The sequence below is a fragment of the Artemia sp. Qi Xiang Cuo genome, chromosome 3 (assembly GCF_049724085.1).
Source record: "Artemia sp. Qi Xiang Cuo chromosome 3, ASM4972408v1, whole genome shotgun sequence".
Classification (NCBI taxonomy): Eukaryota; Metazoa; Arthropoda; class Branchiopoda; order Anostraca; family Artemiidae; genus Artemia; species Artemia sp. Qi Xiang Cuo.
In genome coordinates, this window is record NC_142796.1 from 49,212,654 (window position 1) to 49,230,838 (window position 18,185).

At 34.1% G+C, this 18,185-nt stretch overlaps 2 protein-coding genes across 2 annotated transcripts in view; one reads left to right on the forward strand and one right to left on the reverse strand.

The window, feature by feature from the left end:
• LOC148954218 (prostamide/prostaglandin F synthase-like) overlaps positions 1 to 18,185 on the reverse strand; it is a 516,813-nt gene that overhangs the window by 15,085 nt on the left and 483,543 nt on the right. Inside the window, exon 3 of the mRNA XM_089086067.1 lies at positions 12,665 to 12,780. Coding sequence (XP_088942193.1) covers positions 12,665 to 12,712 — 48 coding nt within the window. The 5' untranslated portion in view covers positions 12,713 to 12,780. The remainder of the gene's footprint in view (positions 1 to 12,664; positions 12,781 to 18,185) is intronic.
• The window catches only part of LOC148954219 (uncharacterized), a 76,354-nt gene continuing 72,298 nt past the window's right edge, over positions 14,130 to 18,185 (forward strand). Inside the window, exon 1 of the mRNA XM_089086200.1 lies at positions 14,130 to 14,155. Coding sequence (XP_088942326.1) covers positions 14,130 to 14,155 — 26 coding nt within the window. The remainder of the gene's footprint in view (positions 14,156 to 18,185) is intronic.

Below are 18,185 nucleotides of genomic sequence, written 5' to 3' on the forward strand. Positions count from 1 at the left end.
AAGAGTTAGAATATTTCAGTAGTGTTTTGTTATGGTTTACCGTGTCACAATTTCAGTACCTTTAGTTTTAACAGTTAATTTTGGATTTTTTTCCTTGAATGCAAGAGTTGGACTATTTCAGTAGTGTCCTGTCGTGGTTTACATTGTCACTGTTAAATTATCTTAATTTTTCAAAGTTCATTTTGAATTTCTTTCGTTGAAATGCAAGAGTTGGAATATTTCAGTAGTGTTTTGTCGTGGTTTACCTTTACACAGTTACATTATCTTGCTTTTTCAAAGTTTCCTTTGAATTTTTGTCGATACAATGCAAGAGTGGGAATATTTCAGTAGTGTTTGGTAAGGGTTTTCCTACTCACAGTTAAACTCGCTTGATTTTTAAAAGCGACTTTTGAATTTCTTTTTTGAAATTCAACATTTGGAAAAGTTCATAAGTGGTTTTTCCTACATTAAAATGTCAAATATACATTTTCTTAATTTTTTCAAAGTTCAAAGTGAATTCATATCGTTTAAATGCAAGAGTTGGAATATTTCAGTAGTGTTTTGTCGTGGTTTACCTTATCACAGTTACATTCTCTTGATTTTCCAAAGTTCATTTTGAATTTCTTTCGTGAAATGCAGGAGTTGGGATATTTCAGTAGTGTGTCGTCATGGTTTATCTTGTCACAGTTACATTTTCTAAATTCTTTAAAGTTCATTTGAATTTCTTTCGTTGAAATGCAAGAGTTGGAATATTTGTAGCGTTTTGTCATGATTTACCTTGTCACAGTTAGATTTTCTTCATTTTTCAAAGTTTATTTTGTATTTCTTTCATTGAAATACAAGAGTTGGAATATTTCAGTAGTGTCTTGTCGTGGTTTACCTTGTCATAGTTACATTCTCTTGATTTTTCAAAGTTCTTTGTGGATTTCTTTCGTTGAAATATGTTTTGTTGTGCTTTACCTTGTCACAGTTACATTCTCTTGATTTTTCAAAGTTCATTTTGGATTTCTTTCATTGTAATGCAAGAGTTGGAATATTTTAGTAGTGTTTTGCCGTGCTTTATCTTGTCACAGTTACACTCTTTTGATTTTACAAAGTTTATTTTGGATTCCTTTCGTGAAATGCAAGAGTTGGAATATTTCAGTAGTGTTTTGTCGTGGTTTGCCATGTCACAGTTAAATTCTCTTGATTTTTGAAATTTCATTTTGAATTTCTTTCGTGAAATGATAGAATTGAAATATTTTAGTTGTGTTTCGTCGTAGTTATTCTTGTCAAGGTTAGATTCTCTTGATTTTTCAAAGTTCATTTTGGATTTCTTTCATTGAAATGCATGAGTTTGAATATTTCTGTAGTATGTTGTCATGGTTTACATTGTCACAGTGACATTCTCTTGATTTTTAAAAGTTCATTTTGGGTTTCATTCATTGAAATGCAAGAGTTAGTTTCTTCATAAATTCCACTATTTAATGACCCCCTTCGGCGGCACGACAAAACATTACTGAAATATTCCAACTCTTGCATTTCACGAAAGGAATCCAAAATGAACTTTGAAAAATCAAGAGAATGTAACTGTGACAAGGTAAAGCTCAGCAAAATACTACTTAAATATTCAAATTCTTACAGTTCAACGAAAGAAATCCATAATGAACTTTGAAAAATCTGGAGAATGTAACTGTGACAAGGTAAAGCACAACAAAACACATTTCTACGAACGAAATCCATAAAGAACTTTGAAAAATCAAGAGAGTTTAACTGTGATACGCTAAACCATTACGAGATATTACTGAAACATTACTCGTGCAGCACTAACTTTAAAGAGATCCAAAGAGAGTTCCAAAACATTAAAAGAATGGAGCACTGACACTTCAAACCATACTAAATCAAAAATAAATTATTCCATCTGTAGCTTAGCACGGCCGACAACACAGAAGAAATTTGAAAAATAAAAAAAGTGTGAATATGACAAGGTACACCACGACAAAAAACACTACTGAAATATTCCAACTCTTGCATTTCAACGACAGAAATCCAAAATGAATTTTTAAAAATCAATAGAATGTAACTATGACAAGGTAAACAACGACAAAACACTACATTACTGAAATATTCCAACTCTTTCATTTCAATGAAAAAAATCCAAATTAAACTTTGAAAAATCAAAAGAATATAAGTTTGACAAGGTCAACCAAGTCAAAACACTACTGAAATATTCTAACTCTTGCATTTCAAAAAAAGAAATTCAAAATGAACTTTGAAAAATTAAGATAATGTAACTGTGACATGGTAAACCAAGACAAGACACTACTGAAATAATCCAACTCTTCCACTTCGATGAAAGAAACTCAAAATGAACTTTGAAAAATAACAAAAATGCAACGATGACATGTTAAAGCACAACAGAACACTACTGAAATATTCTAACTCTTGAATTTCAACTAAATGAATCCAAAATGAACTTTGTAAAATCAAGAAAATATAAATGTGGCAAGGGAAAGTACAACAGAACAGTACTGAAGAATTCAAGCTCTTGAATTCCTACAAGAGTAATCCGAAGATAACTTTAAAAATTGTAAAGAATGTAAGTGTGTAACGGCAAAACACAACAAAACACAATTGAAATATTATAACATTTGCATTTTAATGACATAAATTGCAAACAAACTTTGAAATATCATTAGAATATAACATTGGCATGGTAAACCACGACAAGACACTATTGAAATATTCCAACTCTTGCATTTTAATGAAAGAAATCCAAAAATGAACTTTAAAAAATCAAGAGAATGTAACTGTGACAAGGTAAACTACGACAAAACACTAATGAAATATTCCAACTCTTGCATTTCGCGAAAGAAATTCAAAATAAACTTTGAAAAATCAGGAGAATGTAATTGTGACAATGTAAAGCACAACAAAACACTACTGAAATATTCCAACTCTTGCATTTCAACGACAGAAGTTCAAAATTAACTTTGAAAAATCAAGAGAATGTAGCTATGACAAGTAAAATCATGACAAGACACTATTAAAATAATACAACTCTTGGTTTTGAACGAAAAAAATCCCAAATTAACTTTGAAAAATCAAGAGAATGTAACTGTGACAAGGTAAAGCACAATAAGCCACTACTGAAATATTCAAAGTCTTGCATTTCAACGAAAGAAATTCAAAATGAACTTTGAAAAATTAAGAGAATGTAACTGTGACAAGGTAAAACACGACAAGACACTACTGAAATATTCCAACTCTTGCATTTCAATGAAAGAATTCCAAAATGAACTTTGAAAAATCAAGAAAATGTAACTGTTACAATGCAAACCACCACAAAACACTACTGAAATAGACCCACTCATGCATTTCAACGAAAGAAATCCAAAATGATCATTGAAAAATCAAAAGAATGTAACTCTGACAAGGTAAACCACAACAAAACACTACTGAAATATTCCAACTCTTGCATTTCAATAAAAGAAATCCAAAATAAACTTTGAAAAATTAAGCGAATGTAACTCTGACAAGGTAAACAATGACAAAACACTACTGAAATATTCTAACTCTTGCATTTCACGAAAGAAATTCTAAATGAACTTTGAAAAATCAAGAGAATGTAACTATGACAAGGTAAAGCATAAAAAAACACAACTAAAATACTCGAACTCTCGCATTTCAAGAAAGAAGTTCAAAAGGAACTTTGAAAAATCAACAGAATGTAACTGTGACAAGGTAAAGCACAATAAGCCACTACTGAAATATTCCAACTCTTGCATTTCAACGAAAGAAATCCAAAATGAATTTTCGAAAATAAACAGACTGTAACTTTTATAAGGTAAAACAATACACGACACTACTAAAAATTTCTAACTATTGCATTTAAAAGAAAGAAATACAAATTGAAGTTCGAAAAATTACAAGAATTTAACTTCGAAAAGGTAAAGCCCAACAGGACACTTCTAAAATATTCCAATTCTTGCATTCAACGAAAGAAATCTAAAAAGAACAGTGAAAAATCAAAATAATTTAATTACTAGATGGTAAATCATGACAATACTCTACTGAAATATTCCATCTCTTGCCTTTAAACAAAAAAAATTCAAAATGAACTTTAAAAAATCAACAGAATGTAGCTGTGAGAAGCTAAACCATGACAAAACACAACTGAAATATTCCAACTCTTGCATTTTAACGAAAGAAATACAAAGTGACCTTTGAAAAATAAAGAGAATTTAACTGTGACAAGGTAAACAACGACAATACCCTACTGAAATATTCCAACTCTTGCATTTCACGAAGGAAATTCAAAATGAACTTTGAAAAATCAAGAGAATGTAGCTGTGACAATGTAAACCACGACAAAACACAACTGAAATATTCCAACTCTTGCATTTCAAGGAAAGAAATACAAAATGAACTTTTAAAAATCACGAAAATGTAGCTGTTAGAAGTTAAACCACTACAAAACACTAATTAAATTTTACATCTCTTGCTTTACAAGAAATAAATTCAAAGGGAACTTTGAAAAGTAAAGTGAACTTATCTTTGATAATTTAAACAATGAAAAAACGCTACTGAAATAGTCTAACTCTTGAATTTCAACGACAACAATTAAAAATGAACTCTGAAAAATCACGAGAATGTAACTGTAACCAGGTAAATAACAACAAAACACTACTGTAATATTTCAATACTTGCATTTCAAGGAAAGAAATAAAAAATGAAATTTAAAAAATCAAGAAAATTAAATTGGGAAAGTCTAAAGCACAAAGAGAAGCAACTGAAATATTCAAGCTCTTGAATTACAGTGAATAAAATCCAAAATAAACTCTGAAATATTAAGAACATGTAACGGTAACAAGGTAAGCCAAAACAAAACACTACCGAAATATTCCAAGTCTTGCAGTCCAACGAAAGAAATTCAAATGAACTTTGAAAAATTAAGAGAATGTAACTGTGACAAGGTAAACCATGAAGAAACACTACTGAAATATTCCAACTCTTGCATTTCAACGTAAGTAATTCAAAATGAACTTTGAAAAATTAAGGGAAGTTAACTGTGACATGGTAAATTATAACAAATCACTATTTAAATATCTCATCTTTTTCATATCAAAGATAGTAATTAAAAAAAGACTTTTGAAAAATCAAGAGAATTTAGCTGTGAAAAGGTAAACCACGACAAAACACTACTGATATATTCTAACTCTTACATTTCAAGAAAAAGAAATCCAAAATGAACTTTTAAATATCAAGGGAATGTAGCTGTGCAAAGGTAAACCACGACAAAACACTACTGAAATATTCCAACTCTTGCATTTCAAGAATAGAAATCCAAAATGAACTTTGAAAAATTAAGAGAATGTAACTGTGACAAGGTAGACCACGACAAAACACTACTGAAATATTCCAACTCTTGCATCTCACGAAAAAAAATTCAAAAGGAACTTTGAAAAATAAAGTTAATGGAGCTTTGACACGGTAAACAATGACAAAAAACTAATGAAATATTCCAACTCTTGCATTTCACGGCTAAAATCCAAAATGAACTTTGAAAAATGAAGAGAACTTAACTTTGACAAAGTTAAAGCACAACAAAACAGTACTGATGTATTTCAACTCTAGCATTTCTACGAAAGAAATCCAAAATTAACTTCGAAAAATCAAGAGAATGTAACTGTGACAAGGTAAAGCTCAACGAAACACTACTGAAATATTCCAGCTCTTGCAATTCAAGGAAAGAAATCCAAAATGAACTTCGAAAAATCAAGAGAATGTAACTTTGACAAGGTAAACCACGAAAAAACACTACTGAAATAGTCCAACTTTGGCATTTCAACTATAGAAATCCAAAATAAACTTTTAAAAATTAAGAGAATGTAACTGTGACAAGGTAAAGCTTAACAAAAGATTACTGAAATATTCCAACTCTTGCATTTCAACGAAAGAAATACAAAATGAACTTTGAAAAATTAAGAGAATGTAACTGTGACAAGGTAAACCATGACAAAACACTACTGAAATATTCCAACTCTTGCATTTCAACGAATGAGCAACCGAGTCTCTCAAACCCCTTAAAGCTCTTTTAAAAGATACAAAAACTACTTATTTAACACAAAAATTTCGTTTTTAATGGGCACAAAGAAAAGAAAAACCACACGGAATCAGGCAACTGAGTCTCTCAAACCCCGTAAAGCTCTTTTAAAAGATACAAGAACTACTTATTTAACACAAAATTTTGTTTCTAATTGTCACCAAGTAAAGAAAAAAAACACGAAAACTGGAAACCGATTCTCTATAACACAGAAAAGCTCTTTTAATTTAAAAATTAAAATCTTTATTTACACAAAAATTTTGTTTTTAATGGGCACCTAGTTAAGAAAAACAAAACGGAAACCGGCGACCAAGTGTTTTAAACCCCGTAAAGCAACCCTTAGAATAGCATGGGAAGGAACATAAGCCCTTAGAATAACATAGGAGGGAACATAAGCTCCTAGAATAGCATGGAAGGAAATATAAGCCCTTATAATAGCATTGGAAGGAACATAACCTCTTATAATAGCATAGAAAGTAACATAAGCCCTTAGAATAGTATAGGAAGGAACATAGCTCCTAGAATTGCATGGGGGGGGGTAAATAAGCCCTTATAATAGCATGGGAGGGAACATAAACCCTTAGAATAACATAGGAAGGAACATAGCGCTATAGAATAGCATGGGAGAGCACATAAGCCCTTAGAATAGCATAGGAAGGAACATAAGCCCTTATAATAGTATAGGAAGGAACATAATCCACCCAAATCCATAAGTACATGCTCTGGAAAGACGCCAAGGAACGTAAAGTACCCAAATAGCACAGGAAGGAACATAATCGGCTCAAAGTATAACATAGATCTCTACTATTGCGTCTCTCCCGTTTGACAGTAGCATCCTCTTGTTGGACTTCTTTAGAGAGGCCCATATAAAGGGATTGTACCAAGCCTTTTTTGGCCATTTCATAAAAAAAGGAAAAACATCCCAAAATGATATTTTGGGGTTGGCAGGGGCGAATATAGAAGAGGAGGGGTTATAAACCCCAGGATGAAAGATTTCAACCATGGAGATTGTGATAGTACATTTTTCATTCTTCCCAGTCTATACTTTTTTGGTGTCATACGGCACTTCAAGATTACGTTATCAAGTCGAATTTATAAAAAAAAAACAATTAGATATAAAAATTCGCTTTTAAATGAGCTGTTGAATAGCTCTCTATGATGATCCAGTACCCTGATAACGACGAGAAAAATACAGAAGACAAGAAAGAGGACACATCATCGCTACCCCTTCAAAAAAAGGAATTTCCTTGTTGTTCAGGGTGGGGAGCTGTAAGTTTCCTGTGAAGGGTTTTTGACATTGGCAATTCCAATAGTGTACTTTTCATTTTGATCCGACGCCACTTTCGAGGGATTTGAGTTCTTTTCAAAAAATTCCTATAAATTTGTTTTCAAAATAGCCTAACATTTTATTATTAAGAATAATCAGAATAATAATAATCATTCTTGAATAAGCTACAAATGACAATTTTTCTCACTTAAGTTTTTTTTTATTGCACCTTTAAGCTTTTAGTTACTGTGGGCCGTGGTTCGCTCTTTACTACCATGACTTTATTTAGAATATTGTGGAAACCTACTGAAAGCGCTTTTAGCTTTAACCTGACTTTTGATTTAAATTACTAATATGTATGCCCCCCTCCCGACTCAAATATGAGCAAAAAAAGCTGTTCAAAGTGGGCGCCCCTCCCAAGCCACAGTGTCCAGGGAAGCTTGCACCGCTCACCCCCCCCCCCCTTTGAACGGTTCTGTGAGTATGTCTTCTAATTAAGATCTTCTAAATATCGTATTTTTGTTATCGTTCCTAGTCAACATTTGACAAAGAGCTGTGAATTTATGCTTGTCTTGTTGTTTCGACTTTATTTCAAATTTGTTTAAATTTGAATTGGCACTCATGTTAAATGGTAAACTTTTTATAGTCATTTAAGTACACACATACACACAAATACACACAAAAAGACAAATACAATCTTTTGCGCTGGCTTATGACAAAACTGCTAGTGCACGAATCTGCAAAAAAAAAGGAAGAAAGAAAAAGGATCAATTGCTTTGGTTCTTGGTTAATATTTATTGCCTATTGTGCAGGTACGACTGTTTTGGATTGAACAACCCCTTATGTCACCACAATAAGGGAGGCATCCCATCTAGGACCGATCTTTAGGGCCTATCTTGGTGTGAGGATTCACTCATCCCTGTGTAGAAGTATGAACTGCTTTAAATTGGATATCCATTTATGTGAAAATAACAAAATTAAAATTTCCTTCCCCGATTTTGAATATAGTAAAACATAGATCAAGTAGAGGAAGTTACCCCAAACCCTCTGAACGCACCTCTTAAAACTACTCCAAGTTTCGGTCGTAAAATAAGAGCACTTTATCGAACACGAATCAATTTTTAACTAAGTTATCCGTAAGAAGGCGAGAGTAATTTTTTTTTCTCTTGGAAATTTTGAATATTTTAGGCCTACTTTTTTTTAAGGTAGCAAGTGCGAACAAACAACAAGTCATTATGTTGGTTCCAGGTGAACACTGCCAATTGAGGGTTTCCAGGGAATGTGTGTTCATTGCTTCAAAAGTGCATTTTGCCGAATATTCAAAATTTTCTGCTCTTTCCCCTCAATATTATTTTCGTCATTCATATAATTTGTCCTTCATATAATATGTAAATAGAGCTACAAGTTTACCTAACATGTAAATTGTTTTTTTTTTACCACATTTCGTAAGAGAATTCTAAAAAATGCACTTCGACATTTCATCAGCAAAAAATGGGATAAAAAAAACATTACAGAAAAAGTGTTGAGACCCCCCCCCCGCCCCAGGCGGAGGAAGTAATTATGAAGAAATGAACGCTAAAAAAAATAACCCGTGAAAGTTACTATTTGAAGGTTCATTTCTTCATGATCCCCCTCCCCCCATGCCGTCTCAAGCCTCATCCTTTTTCTGTAATTAAATAAAAAAATTTTTTTAACTGAAAGTATGGAGCGACATTAAAACTTAAAACGAACAGAAATTATTCCGTATATGAAAGGGGCTGTCCCCTCCTTAACGCCTCGCTCTTTACGCTAAAGTTTTTTATTGTTTAAAAAAAATAGAGTTGAAAGAAAGAGTCAAACTTTAGCGTAAAGAGGGAGGCGTTGAGGAGGGGACAGCCCCTTTCATATACGGAATAATTTCTGTTCGTTTTAAGTTTTAATGTCGCTCCATACTTTCAGTTAAAAAAATGTGTCTTTTTATTTAATTTTTGAACGTTTTTGAATCAATGCAGGTTTTGATTTTGGCTCACCATACATGAATAATTAAAACAAAATTTGTATATTAATTTTACTTTTATTTGGCTAAATGGCTTTCTCGAAAGTTATTTAATTTTATTTACGGACGTTTTTATTAGTAATAAATACACGTAACTTACACATTAACTTACGTAGCGAACTTCTATATTCATATATTTTTAATACATATATTAGGGGGTTCACCCCCTAGTCAATACCTTGCTCTTTACGCTAAAGTTCGAATTTTGTTCAAATCACAAACCCCTGAATCACAAAGGCCGGTTAATTAGAATAGATAGCTCTTTTGAAAGTACTAAAAAAAACTTTAGTATAAAGAGCGAGGTACTGACTAGGGGGCAAATCCCTCATATACGTAATAATTTCTGTTTGCTTTAAGTTTTAATGTTGCTCCTTACTTTCAGTTGAAAAACGTGTTTTTTTGTTTAATTTCTGATTGTTTTTTAAATAACGCTGGGAAATCCGGCGCCTCCTTCATAGAAATGTCCCTTCCCCAAAAGAAACATTCTCCATGGAAAGATTCTCCCCCGTAACCCCCTCCTCTGACCCCCCCCCACCCCCACCCGAAAAATATCCCTTCTGAAAACGTCTGTATACTTCCCAATAACCAATACTATATGTAAACATTGGGGAAAGTTTCATAACTTTCAGCCCCCCCCGAGGACTTTGGGGGATTAAGTCATCATAAAATACATAGTTATTATATTTTTGACCGTGCTGAATAAAATGAATATCTCAAAATTTTTATCGGGTGACTTTGGGAAAAAATGAGCGTGGGAGGGGGCTTAGTTGCCCTCCTTTTTTGGTCACTTAAAAAGGGCACTAGAACTTTTAATTTCCGTTCGAATGAGCCCTCCCACGATATTATAGAACCACTGGCTGGGTCGATACGATCACCCCTCGAAAAAAAAAATAAATAAACACGCATCCGTGATCTTTCTTCTGGCAAAAAATACAAATCCATATTTTTGCAGATAGGAGCTTGAAACCCCTACAGTAGAGTTCTTTGATACGCTGAATCTGATAGTGTGATTTTAATTAAAGTTCTATAGCTTTTAGGGTGTGTTCCCCCCTTTTTTTGAAAATCAGGCAAATTTTCTCAGGCGCGTAACTTTTGATGGGTAGGACTAAACTTTATGAAATTCATATATTTGATATCAACATTAAAATGATTCTTTTGATGTATTTGTTGGTATCAAAATTTCGTTTTTTAGAGTTTCGGTTACTATTGAGCCGGGTCGCTCCTTACTTACAGTTCGTTACCACGAACTGGTTGATGTTTTTAAGCTGAAGTACATTATTTTTTTTTTAATTCTTCAACAAAATGACGTAAATAAAAAAAAAAGAATTTACAAATTGCAAGTTAGATCAATACTTCAGAAACTGGACCCCTGTTGAATAGTACGACCTCTGACTTTTCTGCAATAAATTTGAGACTTATTTTTGAATATTCTCGACTCAAAATGATTTTTTTTTTCTCAAACGCCTGTATCATTCAACTGGGATTGAAAAAATCATCTCCATTCGCGATAAGAGATTCATCTACACCTTGTGAAATACAAGACGAAATGAGGTAGGATTATGCGTCTAAAGTATAGCTACTAACCCAAAAACAAAAGTTAGTAAAATATTAAAATAAAGTTATTAAGAAACACATATACAAGGTAATTGAAATACAAATTTAAAGTATAGTTATACAACATTAGTGAAGGCAAGTTTAAATCAACCCCTCCCCCCTTTATGATGAAAAATGCACTTTTCAGACCACCCTCTCCCTAAGAAAAGTGCTCCGACAACGTCTAACTACACTAATTCTATCACAAATCCACAAAAAAAAAACACAGAGAAAGTCCGTAGCACGTAATATGGCCATTTTTTTTTTAGTATGACTAATAGTCAGCCTGATAACCATTGTTTGCGGGTCGTTCCTACCCTGTCCTTCTAGTGTCCAGGCATAAGCCGTTCTATATAGAGCATAACCCTTACATTACATAAAAATCATTTGTGTGCGTTAGTGGCAAGGAGAAGGAGGCATCTATCATAAAAAGAATAAACTGCACTGAGTTACTAGCAGCAGTATTAGTAGTAAGTAATTTTGTCAGGTGACACTTTCCCCCACTATAACACTAAGTATAATAATAATAAAAACTTCAATGCTCTAAAAGCCCTAGGCTTTCAACATAAACAAAAGCTCTAATTTACATAAACTAAAATAAACGCTACATAAATAGAAACAATACACTAATTACGAAAATTTTCCCATGCTGAGTAACTAGGAAACAATTTCTTCTTAAAATGTATATGCACAACATACTTTTATATATAATTTGAGATATAACAGCGTATATAATGTAATAGTTAATAATACATTCGTGTAGTCTTTGTAGGTTGACAGGATATTGTAAAAGAGTTCATTTTATTTCAATACTTCAATTTCCACATTTCAACCTGTTGATTATCAAACGATTTGGCAGCATTAGGCAACTCATTTTAACACTAGCGTTTGTGTTTCATTTTTCTTCTTCATTTGACATGAGCCGTCCTAGCCGAGCGGTTAGCGAGCTAAACCTGAAATCTCGAAGACAGAGGCTCGAGTCCTGGTGTTGCCGGTTATTTGGTTTGGAACGGGGTCAATGATGTGACTGTGTAAGCTCAGTCAGAGTTGACTCAGCTCTAAATGGGTACCTGGCGTAATCTGGGGGGAAAACAAGGGAGGCGTTGGATGATTTACCCCTAACCACGCATTGCACTTCCGGCAGAAGGCAGAAAATCAAGAGATCGGTGTCCTTCTCAAAGACAATCACACCCTTATAGAAAAGCTACACCTTCTCCAGCAGTTTGGTGCCATATGTTTTTAACTGCTGACTTTTCAACAACATTTCTCTTTTTCAAATTTGGTGTCAGATACTACCAAAAACTGCCATTAAGAAATGCCTTTAATAAAGATCTCTTGAATTAAAAAATGAGTTCCCGATCCTTTCTAAGTTTTTAACGTATATTAAATAAAATACAAGTTTTTCCAACTAAAAGTCAGGAGCAACATTGAAACTTAAACGAACAGAAATTATTCCAAAAACGAGAGCAGTCTTTCTTAAAGAATGGTAACAAAAAGTCAAAATTTAGCGTGAAGAACAAGGGTTGAAGAAGAGGAAGCCCCCGTAATATACGGAATAATTTCTGTTCGTTTTCATTTGAATATTGCTCTTTAATTTCAGTTGAAAACAAACTGTTTTTTAACTGATTTCTGACAGTTTTTCAAATCGCGCAAGGAAATCCACCCCACTCCCCGTGTAAAATTTCCACCAGAAATAACTGCTCACCTTAGACATAGCATCACGAGCAACTTTCGCAAACAATGCTGTAATCATGCTCAAATAGCCAAATTTTTGAAATCCAAGATCAGCGTAAGTTTTCTTGTCGCTAACAACATACAGCTCTGAAAAAAAAAAAAAATGTATCATATACGCATACGCGGGAGACTTTTTCTGTAAAGGGGGACAGAACGAAAGATTTTTGTTTTATTTTTGGGAGCCTTACCATACCCTAGTTCTATATAAGGACTTCATCACTTAGTGTCAATCAAATGGCCTACAAGTGCATGAACAAAAATCGAAAGTTCTACCATTCAATCCACTCACGCGGAATATTATAACACCAGATGTACCCTAACGTTTCCAGCTGTTTTCTTTGCAAAAACCCTAGGTGTAACATTTACAGATGATTGCTCATTCAAGCTGCACGTTGACAATACTGCACGCAAAGGTCACTACTCAAACACGAGTTTAACAAGTATGCGCAGGTTGGGCTTCTCTGATCGCCAACTCTTACTGGCATATACAACCTACATCAGGCCTATCCTCGAGTATTGCTGTCCCGTTTGGGGTTTACAAACCCAAAACATTGCTTACATGTCAGCAGAACTAGAAGACGTCGAAAACTGTGCTACTGAAATAATACTTGGATCCCGCTTCAGGAACTACGAAAATGCTCTTGAATTTGCCCACATTATTCGCTCGAAGACATGATTTAATAATAAATTTGGGAAAACGCTATTAGCAAACGAGAAACACTTATCTATTTTTTCCCCATCTACACAGATCAGCAGAATTACTAGGCATCACAATAAACTACGACCCGTTATGTGCCGTACGAACAGATTTGTAAACTCCTTCGTGTCATATTTTATAAGCGCATTTAATGACCTTTTTTGTCATTTTCTATTTCTTTTGAGATTGTAAAAGTAGCATAATTTAACGTACATATTTTAGTGCTACGATAGCTATTTAAATAAACGAACACGAAAATACGTATACCACAGTTCACCTGTATATCATATAAATTAAAAAAAAAAAGAGAAAAGAATCGACCAATATACAGAATAGCTATTGCATATAAATAAAAAATGGAATGAGCTACTCCTCTCAGCAACAAAGAATCACCTGAAATTACTATGGTATAATTCTTTCCCTTTTTCAATGGTGAGGATGCCATGTTGTATACGGCCGAGGTATTCGTTTGGTTATTCTTCTTTTTCTTCCTGCTGGCCGTAGACACGTTGCTTTGGATTACAATCGTTATGGTAGGGTCGATTGAGGGTTTCAGGGTCCACCTTATGAAAAAATCCTTGCAGTTGATATCATTGACCCCTGACATCTTTTTCTGGAGCGAACAATTTAAACCTTAATCTCGATATGTATGAGATTTTACGGGTGACGACAGACAGATTACGTAGGTCGTGTTTTTTGGCCATTCATCTGGACCTAAAGAAAAGCAGGTGGTCCCCAAATGGGGCAGGAAGAGATTACAAGGAGGTATTTAAAGGAAATTGAAACTTAATGAGAGGAGGTAAATAGTGAGGTTATGAATAAATTGACGTGGAGGAGGAGCGTACAGAGCTGTATTGGCCTCGGGCGGTTCGGTGCTGCACCGTGTTGTTAAAAGCAGTAGCAGTAACTGTTAGTAATAAGTTTTACATCTACGAATAAGAATTTGTGAACGCAACTTATACTTTCAAAGTATATCTTTAAAATAGCGTTGGACAAATAGACTAAAACCGCAAAAGATTCATAAAAAAGAAATTATCTTGCACTTCGTAACACAAAGTTCAGCGTTTGATAAGATTAGCCTTAGGTTTCTTTAATACGTGAAGTTCCGTAGGAGCCATTTACTACGACAGTCCTTATCAGTAATCTTTGCCCAGCTATGCTTACAATCAAAGGTTTTATCTTAATTCACCCATATAAAAAATTATAATTGGGACTCCAAAGGCCCAAAAAGAAAGAGCAAAATCATGCAACTTAAGGTAATTCCACCTAGTGTCACTGCCTCTTCCCTTAAACACACCTACAGTTCCTGCAAAATAAACGGCTACTACCGACCAATTATAGATTAACACTAGTGGGTAAACAACGAGCATAATTGCAGATCAAAAATCAGGGGGAGGCCAAAGGATCTATTCAGAGATGAGGGGGGGCTGATCCCCCTTTGCGTCCTGTTCTGATATATATATGATCATAACAACAAACGTGTATACCCACTTCCTCACAGAGGTTAGAATGAATACAAACGCCCACAAGGTAACACTAGGACCTTTACTCTTACTTCTGACCAGATTTGAAGGATCCAATAGCCCCTTAGACTAGGTATTATGGTAGCAAGAGCTTAAAGATAAAAACCCAAAGGAATTCACTCTTCCAGGTCCCCAAAAGAGGTCATATTTTTTCTAACAGCCTATATACAGAACTAGGACACTTTTTCTTTCTTTCTATCAAGTCTGATTGAGGTATGACCATCTCTGATTTTTGGTGTACAAATGACAAGGTTCCAGAGCCCCTACCTCTTTTCTTATGAGTTACAACCATAGATAGTGTGGCTTCGTTCTACTTCTGGGCCCATGCCTTATCTGAATATGGAGCTTGAGAAAAATGAATCACTTACACGAAATAATCAACTAGAATTTGGGATTTCCGGATTGACTTTTCCAGAATCACTCCCTAGAAATCTAGATGAGGCATAAATTTATCCATCCCAGGGAGCAAAGAAATAATTTTATGCTCTAAATTATTCTATGGTTATATGGACACTAAGAAAATTTCTAAGTTTCCTTTCAAAGTTAGGACAGTTCTGTTTTGCTTCTTGTTTCAGTATGCTAGATACAAACAATTTTTGCTTTTTTTGTGGGGGGGGGGGAATTAACCAAAAATTTTAATAGAGCATTTCATCTACCTTTCATTACCCTCAAACCAGGAGATGTGTTTGCATTTCTCTCTCTTATCGTTACCATTACTTGCCGCTATCTATCATTTGCCTTATCATTATCGACATACCAGTATCTTACTTTTAACAAGCTTATAACGATAAGAAATCGCACTAGTGTTGCTCTGTAAGAGAAGAATACATGATTTCTCTACAGAGGAGAGCCACCAATTTCAATTTGTTACCAGCCCCACTTGGCATCAGATCAAAATTTCAAGCAGCCATTTTAATGAGAAGGGGCAAAAGGTACAATGGCTAAATGTTCCTCTGGAGTGAAATAATAAGTACAGTCCACGGTACAATGGTCCGATTATGCAAAATGTCCAAATAAAACGGCCTTCATATATACATTTTAATTGAAAGGTCTACATGTTAAAATTTTCAAATCAGAGTGTTCAAAGGAATTTCAAATTGCATGATCGATATATATTATAAATATATTAATATATAATATAAGTTATGTCATATAAAGATATAATATGATATAAATATAAAATAAAATATAATACAAAAGTAGAAGTGACCCTATTGATCGTGACAGCACCCCAAATATGGGCATAGAGTCATTAGGGAGAACACGTGGTTAATGGAGTCAATGACCTCTTTTTCCAAGGTCGATTTATTTGATGTTGTTGTTCAAGCCAAATGTTATGAGTTTCCCGGAAACAGTTAGATCACATGTTTCCTTCTCAGCCAATCAGCGAGTCGGTTACATCCTCCTTCTCAACCAATCAGAGGCCTGCTTACATATAATTTTACCCGATACATAACAATTAGCCCTTGAGATTTCGTATATAACGGGCATGCAATGTGATTAAATTATCAGAAAGTATTTTGACACAGTGCAAACATGTAGAATGGATAATATTGATGAATTAGAAGCCTTGGCAACTACAATTTACCGTGTAAGTTCCGTTTTAGTACATTTTCAAATAAAATTATTTTCCTTGGACATCCTCCAGTATATTCAGCTAAAACGTTAATATATTCCTTTACCCCAAACCCCCCCCCCCCCAAACCATACAAACATCCTTATAATCAATGTAAAACATAAAATATATTCTTTTTACCCTTCCTCCATTGTTTTACAATCCCAAATTCTCGCAAAAATAAATACCATTTCGTTCAATTCCTTCCTTCTACGTCCTAGCTAAAAGCGACCATTGACTTCTATAAATTTTTAATGAAAATGCCGCTCTGGTTTTGACATAACGCTCTACGCGAGGTTAAAATTAGCTGTCACCCCTTTTCCTATGTGTTTACGAGCGCGGCAGCCAAAGTCAAAAGGAACTGTTTCTCCGTCAAAATTAAATACATAAAATATTTTCTTTTACCCTCAAAACCTAACCCCCCCCCCCACTGTTTTACAACAAAACTCTCGCAAAAAGAAATACCATTTCTTTAAATTCCTTCCTTCTATATCCTAGCTAAAAGCGACCATTGACTTCTGTCAATTTTTAATGAAAATGCCGCTCTGGTTTTGACATAATGCTCTACGCGAGGTTAAAATTAGCTGTCACCCTTTTTAGAGCACTTCCTGTAAAAGGTTTCACACATCCATATGGTTTGTTTTTCCGACAAATTAAAACGGTTTTAAGCAAAAAGAGATTGCTGTATATTAAGCTTGTAGTTTCGTAACCTTGTATTTGTCAGAGAGCCGGTGAAAGAGATTATTTTCAAATTAAGTTTAACAATATATTTAGAACATTATGTGAAAGGGGGGAGGGGGCAATACATTGCTTCTAACAGCTTCTTTGTAATTAAATTATGTAAAGGGGGAGGAAAATGCCTTCAATTCTACCGCCATCAGTGTAAAATGAAAACAAACTATTTCTTCGCATTAAAAGTAAGGGAATTGTATTTGTCAGAGAGCCGGTGAAGGAGATTATTTTCAAATTAAGTTTAACAATATATTTAGAACATTATGTGAAAGGGGGAGGGGGCAATACATTGCTTCTAACAGCTTCGTTGTAAGTAAATTATGTAAAGGGGGAGGGCAATGCCTTCAATTCTACCGCCATCAGTGTAAAATGAAAACAAACTATTTCTTCGCATTAAAAGTAAGGGCCTTGTATTTGTCAGAGAGCCGGTGAAGGAGATTATTTTCAAATTAAGTTTAACAATATATTTGGAACATTATGTGAAAGGGGGAGGGGCAATACATTGCTTCTAACAGCTTCGTTGTAAGTAAATTATGTCATGGGGGAGGGCAATGCCTTCAATTCTACCGCAATCAGTGTAAAATTAAAAAAATCTATTTCTTCTCATTAAAAGTATGGTCCTGTTTTTTGTCTGATAAGTGGTGAGATATAAATTTAAAATTAATTTTAAAAATATCTTTATAAAAGTCGGCGACAGGGTGGCCTTGGCAATACAGTGCGTTTAACAGCTTCGTTGTAAGTAATTTTTTTAAAGGGGGAGGGCAATGCCTTCAATTCTACCGTCATCAGTGTAAAATGAAAACAAACAGTGCAGGGCTAGAAAAGTCTTTGGGAGTTGTATGAAGCTAATATTATGTATAAATTGAATAGCATTTTAACCTATGTTTGCAAAATATAGGCCTACAGGTCGATGGGTTAACGATCT